The sequence below is a fragment of the Leishmania mexicana genome, chromosome 32 (genome assembly GCF_000234665.1).
Source record: "Leishmania mexicana MHOM/GT/2001/U1103 complete genome, chromosome 32".
Taxonomy (NCBI): Eukaryota; Euglenozoa; class Kinetoplastea; order Trypanosomatida; family Trypanosomatidae; genus Leishmania; species Leishmania mexicana.
Window position 1 is genome coordinate 1,363,322 of NC_018336.1, and position 9,030 is coordinate 1,372,351.

A 9,030-nucleotide genomic window follows, 5' to 3' on the forward strand; every position below is an offset into this window, starting at 1 on the left:
TGGTTATCGCCATGAGTGGTGCGTTGTTGTGCTGCCCAGGCTCCGTCGAAGGCCGCTTTGCACGCGCACGCCGTCGAAGGGGTCAACGCTCAAGCGGAAGTGCTCAATCTCTTGAAGAAAAAAAATATCTTAGAGTTTATGTGTGTGTGTGCGCGTGTGCCGCCATACACAAAATGAGGGATGTCGCGCTCGAGTACGTCTTCTCTCTCTCTCCTCCAGAACGCCTCTGTGTTCACGTGTCGGCTAATTGGTTTACTGGCTGGGTGGCTTCAGCCCCCTCCCCCTCCCCACTCACCGCACTGCATCCTTTGCTTGTGATATCTCACTACACAGTGTCCCCTCACTTCTCTCTTGCACCCCCTTGCTTTCTCCTGCCCCAACTCGATGGCCTGAATCTCAGAACGGCAAGTCGTGCAGCTGTAACCTTCCACACACGCACACAACAGCCGCGCGCCTCTCTCGCAGGCGTCACCATAGCCTTGCACCAACATTGGACCACTGTTTCTCACCTTCCTTTCCCATTCACCACCATCATCCGCCCCACCCAGCCCAGTCCAGCCCGACAATCTACACGCACATACGCGCGAGTTGCCCGCGTGAGTGTCACCGCCTCATCATCAAAAGTGTCAAAACCGCGGGGGGGGGGAAGAGCGAAGCGCGACAACCAAAAACAACGACAACGGTCGCATGTTACTTTGTGAGCCATGGCAAAAAAGTTGCTCAAGGCATCGTCCAAGAGGCCGCCAAAGGAAGTGGCAGCGAAGTTCCAGGTGGTGCTCGGACAAGTCGACTGTGCGCCGTTCACCTTCGCCGATGCAGAAGACGCCCGCATCTACGCTGAGGTTGAGCAGCTGTTGGAGAAGCTGCAGTCCAACACCACCGTCGAGGCATTTGTTGCGGTGCAGCGCAAGTTGATGGAGCTGGCGGGATACCCTGCAGTTGTGGCTGTCGTTGCGGGTCGCTTTCCTCTGCTCTTCTCTGTGCTCGCGCGGTTTGAGCAAGACCTCGGCGTCGCTCATGCAGAGCCGATGAGCGTCGCGGGTGTCGCATGGGACGTCTGGTGCCGCAGCATGTGGTTGGCTAACGCGTGCGCTGTGGAGGACATCGGCTACCGGGCACTGGCCACTCTCGCCTCTCTACCGCAGCTTTTGCGCAGCATGGAGAAGGATGGCAACGACACTGTAAACGAGGTTTGGTCGGTCCTGCATGTCCTCTCGTGGGCGGTGCGCTGCTCGGCGATCGGCGGCTCCGTGGCGACACTTCTGGAAAGCTGCGAGGAGTTCTGGCTGCTCGTGAGGTCGGAGGTGGCGACGGCAGGGCGACACATCGGCGTGCAGCTCGTCCTGCTAGACCTCCTCAGCGCCTTGGCGCTTCACGTCGCTTTCTCAACGCCACTCCACAGGCGGCTCGTGGCGCTGGTGGCGGAGCTGACACAGCTACCACTCCCTGTGCACTTTCACACGGCCGTGAGGCTGTATTACGGATGCGCGGTCGTCGAGCAGGAGGACGAGGGCGCCGCCATGGAGAAGGCGCACGAGCAACTCCGCGACGCGTGGGCACGCCTGACACAACAGTCTGCCCTCATCCCACCTGCGCTGCAGGCGGCAGAGTGGATTGTCGGGGAAGAGGTGAAGCAGAGCCTAGAAACCGCCAGGCAACTTCATCGCCTTCTCCGCAGCAGCTGCAGCGGTACCGCCCCCGACGTGAAGGCTATAACGGCATTTCGGAAGAAAGCATGTGAACTGCCGGCGGTGCTTCGTGCTTTCTGCGTACACGCGCTTCCTGGGAACCCGCTTCTGTGGCTGCACCGGGCCCTCGCGAACTCCTCAAAGGCGCACCTCGTCGCAGCGATCACCGACACACTCGCCGACGTCGTCGTCGACGCGGCGCCAGAGAGTGAGGCAGCCGAGACGACGGGCGCTGGGCACGCGCACGTCGGCAACAACGCGTACGCGCAGCTCTTTCTACAGCAGCTGTGGGTGAGCGGAATGAGTGTGTCGCTGAGCGCTCTGCTGAACCGGCGCGACTCGGCCATCACGGCGGCCGTGATGCGACTGCTGCAGTGGATCGCCATCCGCACCCCACATGAAGGCTCAATGCGGCGTGTTTTGCTTGGTGCCCCTAGCATGTCTCTCATCGTCGACGTCTTGGCCGGCATTGCCAAGAGCGATGCGGTGAAAGGGGAACTCAAGAAAAAGGCAGTGCGGGCCGTGGTGGAACACGCTTTCTGCCTGGTATGCGCGTTGGATCACGCAGAGCTGACAAGCGTCTTCAACGACTCGCTCCTCATGTCTACTCGCACCCTCATCTCCGAGGGAAAAGACGATCCCACTCTCCTGGACCATGGTCTACGCGCGCTTGTCCACCTCGCCGCGGCCTTCCCGATGGCGGCGTCGATGGCCCTGGACTTCGACTTTCTCGCCGAGCAGTGCGCCATCGCAGACTCACCAGCGGTGAGCGTTGGTGCCCTCATCGTGGGCTCGCTGAATGTGATGAGTGCCATCGTTGTCCAGCAGCCAGCCGTGGTTACTTTTGAGTGGATCGAAGCCCTGCTCGGCATTCTGCAGAACCTCGACGGGTGGCGGCATAGCGTGCCGGACCTGGACGTCACTCTGTGGCGATGTGTGCGGCATACCATCGAGGCCTCCGAGGACTGCAACGAGTACCTCTTTACGGAGGAGACGCACAGGGTGCTTCGAAACGAGCTGGAGAGCATGAAATGCGAGGGTGCGCGCCTACACGACATTATGCCATCCCTTCTCACCATTGCCGCCCACATTCAGCCTTTTGAGCATCCACGATTGAGCGCCACGACCTATGAGGCGATCAAGCGTGTGCCGGTGGCGCAGTGGACGGAGGACATATGCGACGGTGCCCTCCGCTTCCTTGTCGCGTCGTGTCCGTCGTTGGACTCCGACAAGGCGGATGAAGCTACTGCAAGGCATGCGGTAACGGCGGCCGCGGCCGTCCTCTACGGGGCTGAGCTGTCAAATGTCCGTCTGCCGGCCAGCGCCTGGGATGACTTTGCGCGGGGGCTTTCCGAAAAGGGCCTCGCCACTGACGCCGTGACGGAGCTCTTCGATCTGGCACACACTGCCGCGTCGGCGTTGTCCGCGTCAGGCGCTGACATGGCCGCTTCTGAGGCGACGAAGTTACGCAGCAGCATTCTCCCGCTTCTCCGCAATCTGTTTGCCACATGCCCAACGGTTCGATCGCCGGCAGCAGCGGAACGTGCTCAGGACCTGTGCAGCATTCTGGCGGGTGATCTATCAAGCGCATGCACGCCGCAGCTGCTCCAAGCCGCTCTGCTCCTCGTGGAGGACACTTGTGCCAGCAGCATTCATGCTGGCACAACACCGGAGAGCATCGAGATGCGGCAAGTATGGACGTGTCTGACGAACATTGCGCATCAGGCAGTTGGCAAGGAGGAGGACGAGGCGTGGCGTACCGTCTTGAGCCGCGTCTACGCAGCCGCGCATACCCTCATTCTCACCTCCTCCGTCGTGCCTATTGTGAGCGAGTGCGACCCTCGTGTGGACTTCGTAGGCAAGTGCGTATTGCTGCATGTGTCCATAGCGGAGTGCGCTGCCCTGCTCCAGACGGTGCTCAACTATGACGACGCGCGTGCTAGCCTGCGGCGGGACTACGGCGAGTCTTACTCAGCCGCACTCCAGCGCATCGCAGACCCCACTCATTACGCGAGCGGGCTGGTGCCCCTCTCGCTACAGCAGTATCTGGGGGAAGTGACGCAGCGCTGAACCGCTGCCATGCCGCGACCGCCGCAGTGTCTGTGTGGCGTTGTATCGTCGATCCTGCCCCCTCCCCCGACTATCACCCTGCGAGCAGCCCCTCCTTCAAATGCAGAAGACTCGATGAGCACTCCCCATTGGACCTGATATGTGCGTGGTGGCCGGTGCACATGATACAAGCGCGACGTTTGAGAGTGGCGGCAGGGATGCTCAAGCGCCGCCGAGCGGCCCACTGCCAACTTATCTCTGTGTGCCGGTCTGTCCCCCTCTCGCCCCTGCCCACCGACGCATCACCCACACACACAAATGGACAGGTGCGCACAGGGACAAGGACTGAACTGCGTTCATGCACGGTGTGAAGCGCGAAGGGAGAAGTGCGTGCGACTCGATCCAAGGGCTGAGGCCCCTGTAGAGCCTCACTCGCCGGCACTCAATTGGGCGATGGAAAGAGAAGGGGCAGCACAGGTGTCTTCTCGCTCGCCTTCAGCTTCATCGTGCTGGATCGCTGACAAGAGGCCATGGCAGAAGTGTGGAAGGATGGTGATGTAGCTCTTCCTACTTTCTCTGTGTGCGCCCTGCGGCGGCAGCGGCCGATGCAATCGCTTGCCTCGATCGATCACCGAAGCTGTGCAACGAGGGACGCTGTGTGTTGCTCTGTTTAGGTTGCGCTGCCCCTCCCCCCATTCCGCTACCCGTCTCTTCGTGTTCTCCTCCTCACAAAACTTCCCTCTCCTCTGTATCCTTGTCATTCCAATATACAAAGCGAGAGAGCCGCCTGCGGGAGGTTGTCCTCAAGCGCAATGGTAGAGGGCGCTGCTGCTGCTGCTGCTGCTGGCGCTGGTGCGCTAGCGGTCGCTTCGCAGCGGAGCGGCTGCTGTTTTCCGATTCTGAGCTTTCTGCACGTCCCGGGAAAAATGGCAAAGCCTCTCTGGCTCATGATGGGCACCGCCTTCACATTTCAAACTCATGAAATGGTCGAGGCGGCATGCGGGCAGCCAGCAGCTCAGCCATCGCTGCTGCTCACAGCGAAGCACTCTTTTTCGCCGTGGGGCTACACAAAAGACGCATCGCAGCTGAAGATCCCCAAAGAGTATCAAAAGCTGCGTTTTGTCATTGGCCGCGCGTACCGCACGGATGCCGACGGGAGAGCTGTAGCGACAGACGCGGTGGGTCTCCGCCTTCTTGCTCAGCACCCCATTCACGACGTGGCTCTACTCGGCGTCGATGCCCCATCATGGAAGCTGCTGCAATGCGCTACCGACGATTCACCCGCGCGCCCATTGGACTTGGCGCACGCGGCGCTGCCGCTGTGCAAAGAACCATATCCCGCGGCGTCGGATGGACTGCTGATTGGCTTCCGCGGCGTTGGCCGGCTTGGGGAGCTTGACACGCTGGACCCGTCTGTGCTGCAACGTCTGCCGCCACATGAGCGTGATGCTCTTCTTAAGGATCTGCAGGACGTGGAGGGCAAGCAGAGGCGAGCCACCACAACCGTCTCAATACTGGACGCGCGGGGCATGTGCAAAGGTGTCGGTGATCTCGCCACATGCTATCATGGCATGTCGGGCGGCCCCCTCGTCACCACAACCGGCCAATGTGCGGGGGTGCTGTACGGCCACCATCCCGATGCGCCCGGGTGCATCGGCTACACGCCCTGCGCAGACTTTGCAGGGTGGCTAGAGGAGGAGGTGCAGCGATACACGAAGCGGTGCCACGAGCATTGATACTCTAGCTAGAGGAGGACGAAGAGAGTTACCGCACCTCCTTTTATTTCGGCGGGCGGAATCACCTCGGAGGTTTCGAGACATCACCAGGGTTGTCGCGGCCGTCACCCCGCGTGAGAACAGCGTAAACAACTCAGTTGTCTTCGTCGCACGGCGCGTGTGCCCGTTTGCACAGATGGGCAGAAGAGCGGAGGGGCGGTCACGAGCCTCCCTATGCATCAAAAGCATGTCATCACAACAGCCACGTGCATATACGCGTTCACAGCTGGGCAACCACACAACACAGAGAGTGGCCGAGGACGAGGAGGAACTCCCGTGACACGCCCCGCCGGGCTTGGTTTGGCGCATGCTCGCTCAGTCTCCTCTCTTCTACCTTTTCCTGCCTCCTGTCAAGCACCCGCCTCTCTCCCGCCTGTCCGGGGTTTCTTCCCTGCCATACCCCACCTCCTTCTTCCTTACCTTTAGCACCGCGTACCACACACGCCCCACACGGTAACCACTCACCAAATCAATACACCGTTCACTTTGGTCGTATGAGCTGGTGTACGGCTGAGCAGGTGGCAGAGCTCATCTCCGTGGCACGTCTTTGCAGCGACGTCGATCAGGCCACGCGCAAGTCGGCCGATTTACGCTTCCTCGATTTGTGCGCAAACGCCGTGAACGCCGGCGATGCCCTAATCCATGTGGCAATGGAGGGCAGCGCGTCCCCTGCGCTGCGCCTCAACGCGCTTCTGGCCGTCGAAACGCTTTTCACAGAGAAGGGCTGGATTGAAGGGGCGCAGTTTAGTGACCGCAGCACCGTCACGAAGCGCCTTCTGCACCTCGTCGCTACGGACCCCTCCTTCCTGCCACAGAGAAAGGTCGATGCCGGACTGCTGCGGTGCTTCGCAATGATCGTGGCGTTGGAGTTTTCGACGACGGAGTGGCAGGAGTGGGTGCGCCAGTGTGTGGTGAGGTTCGCAGAGGGTGACGCTCGCGGCTCTGCCGCGCTGTCTGCCGTTGTGGCGGAGAGTTACCGAAACTACTGCCTATGGAGCTTTCTCGCCAACGATGTTGTTGGCTTCCTGCTTCATGCCCAGATCATGACACTGCCGCTGCGAACGACTGTCATGCGGCTGTTCCTTGACCTGATGCGCAAGCAACCTCGCCCCTCTGTCGAGGACAAGCTTGCCTCTGCGACAAACTGCCTTCTCTTCTCTGCCGAAGTGCGGCAGCTCGTGCTGGCGGCGCTTCTGGATCGTATAGAGGAGTCGGAGCAGTTGGCGGGGTCCTCCTCCGACATCTTCGTTGCGGACTGCACCGCATCCTTCGCCGTGGCGTCCCGGCTCGTCACCGACGCCGAGTCCGCCTCGATCGTTTTTCGGTGCAGCTTTTCTTTTCTTGTCCGTCTGCAGACCGTGGCCGCTGCCGCGGGTTGCGTAGTGCCTGCAGAGCTTCATGACTTTAAGGAGCAACTGCTTGAGTGTCTCATTAGCGCCCTGCAAATCTACCCCGAGGTGGCCGGCGCCGACTTCAGCGCCGACGGCATCCTCTCGTGCCTCATTTACTTTATGATTCGCCCCAATGCGCTGGAGCGCGGCGACGCAGCGCAGCTGTCGGCTGAGTTTCTGGAGTACTTCATCGACGATGAGGCAGTGCCCCTGGGCTGTGGCAGCGGCGACGCCGCAAATCTGGCGGGGGCCGTGTTGGAGTTATATCTTGAGCACCATTCTGCACAGCGTCCTCTCGCCGTTGTGGCGCTGAACAGACTGCTGCGTGCGACCCCGGTGATGGACGGGTGTCTCACCGAGGCGGTGGCGCTGGCGCTGCGATCTGTAAGCCGTGTGTACGAGGCCAGCGACGATGTCGTCGTCGATGCACTGGATGATGCCGTGCAGGCGGAGATGCTTACGCAGGTATCACAGCTGCTCCTCCGTACCACCGACCCGCACGCGCACGTGATGTTGATCGATGCGCTGACTCACTGCTTCTACCGTTCGCAAAATCAGTCGCTATGCACGCAGCTGGTGGAGCTTCTGCAGCGGCTGTACATGAGCAGGGTGGAATCAAGAGACGACTGTGGGGTGTGCGTACGGTATGCGTGCGTGTACGTGGCAGGTCGCCTTGTTGACGAACTCCGCTCGCACGAGTGGTGTGGGCAATTACTGTCGCAGGAATGGATACAACTGACCATGCAGCAGCTGTGCGACGGAGACGCGTTCGGTGTCTTCAGCGCAGCCTCAACGCTGTGCACGCTGCTGTGTGTCGCACCCGCTACCGCGGCGCACATATCTCGTCATGTCGCCGTGTGGGAGCAAGGGCTCGCTCAACTCTGCGACCACGCCACCCTTCGCAGCGTTGCGGCACTTCTGACGCTCACATTGAAGCATCTCTCCGGCCTGTCGCTTGCGCCATCATCTCTGGCGTCCCTGCCGCACAACTGCGAGCTTGTAATCCGATCTTGCAATGTAGTGCTGGGCTTCTGTCGCACACCGTCCCCGTCGCGCCACCTCGTCCTCCGCTCGCTCGTCGACTTCTTCGCCGACCACACGCGAGCGCTGCTGCGCGGTGATGCACTCGCGGTTGGGGGCATGTCGGTTTCTGAGCCGCTCTCCTCTCTCGCAGGTGTTTTGCTGACAGAGGAGTACGCACTGGAGCTGGCGCACGATGAGCCGAGCTGCCGGCGCTTAGCCACTTTTGCTGCCGTCCATTGCATAGCATTCGGCAGCGTGCAACCGTCGTCTTCGCCAACTGCGGCCTCTGCTCTCGTGAGGGTTCTGCAGTATGCAGTGCAGCAGCGCTACGCCTCGCAGACCATTTCGTGCGTGTGCGGCCACCTGACATGTGTGCTGCTCACCCAGCCGGCGCAGCTGGACGAGGCAGCCCCGCGAGTGCTGCATGCACTGTTCCGCGACGGCGTCGACATCGGCGAAGGCCGCAAAGGCGCCAACTACGGAGGTGTTGCGTTTCTTGTCTCTGTGCTGCTGCTTCGCTCACCGCACGCGCTGCTTCAGAGCGCCTGCTTAGGCGATGTCAGCGGGACAGTGGGCGCAGCGGGGCATCTGCCAGGCCTTCAGCGTGCGTTCGGCTGGTGGCTAAGCCTCGCCCCCTTTATGGACGCAGTACAGTTTCTTTACTTTTCCGCCGCCACCTGTCGTTTGGTGGATGCGGTGGTGACGCTGCCGCCGGAAGTGCGTATCAGTCTCGGCTGCCTGAAGGCGTGTTGTCAGTACATCTTGCCGTCTGCGCACGTAAAGAAACTCCCCTCTCGCCTACTCACCGGCGGCCATCTTCTGCAGCACCTGGCAGCTGCGTGGATAGATATCGATCGTCGTTACAGCCGGACAGGCAAACCGCAGTTGCTCGAGAAGGAGCTGCACCCCTTTCTCTTATCCTTCGACAGCCTGTACGAGCTTCTCTGCGGCCAGAGCTTCTCCTCCAGCACCGCATGGAACCTGATCAAGGCATCGCCAAGTGAAACACTGGCCGCCGTTCTGGGGTACATGGAGCACCTTGGATGGGCCGATGTTCTCGGCGAAGCACGACAGCAGGTGCTTGCCGCACACGTGTAAAGTGCT

General features: G+C 61.0%; 3 protein-coding genes across 3 annotated transcripts; all 3 read left to right on the top strand.

Moving 5' to 3' along the window:
• Nucleotides 1-914: 914 nt before the first annotated feature.
• Nucleotides 915-3,758, top strand: LMXM_32_3110 (conserved hypothetical protein; the record flags this gene model as incomplete). The annotated part of the gene is made up of 1 exon (XM_003878519.1): nt 915-3,758. One exon carries the CDS (start codon nt 915-917, stop codon nt 3,756-3,758), a length of 2,844 nt encoding a protein of 947 aa, XP_003878568.1.
• Nucleotides 3,759-4,549: 791 nt separating this feature from the next.
• Nucleotides 4,550-5,473, top strand: LMXM_32_3130 (conserved hypothetical protein; the record flags this gene model as incomplete). Its single annotated transcript, XM_003878520.1, has 1 exon — nt 4,550-5,473. The coding sequence occupies one exon, from the start codon at nt 4,550-4,552 to the stop codon at nt 5,471-5,473; it is 924 nt and encodes a 307-aa protein (XP_003878569.1).
• Nucleotides 5,474-6,006: 533 nt separating this feature from the next.
• On the top strand, nt 6,007-9,024 carry LMXM_32_3140 (conserved hypothetical protein; the record flags this gene model as incomplete). The annotated part of the gene is made up of 1 exon (XM_003878521.1): nt 6,007-9,024. One exon carries the CDS (start codon nt 6,007-6,009, stop codon nt 9,022-9,024), a length of 3,018 nt encoding a protein of 1,005 aa, XP_003878570.1.
• Nucleotides 9,025-9,030: the final 6 nt, after the last annotated feature.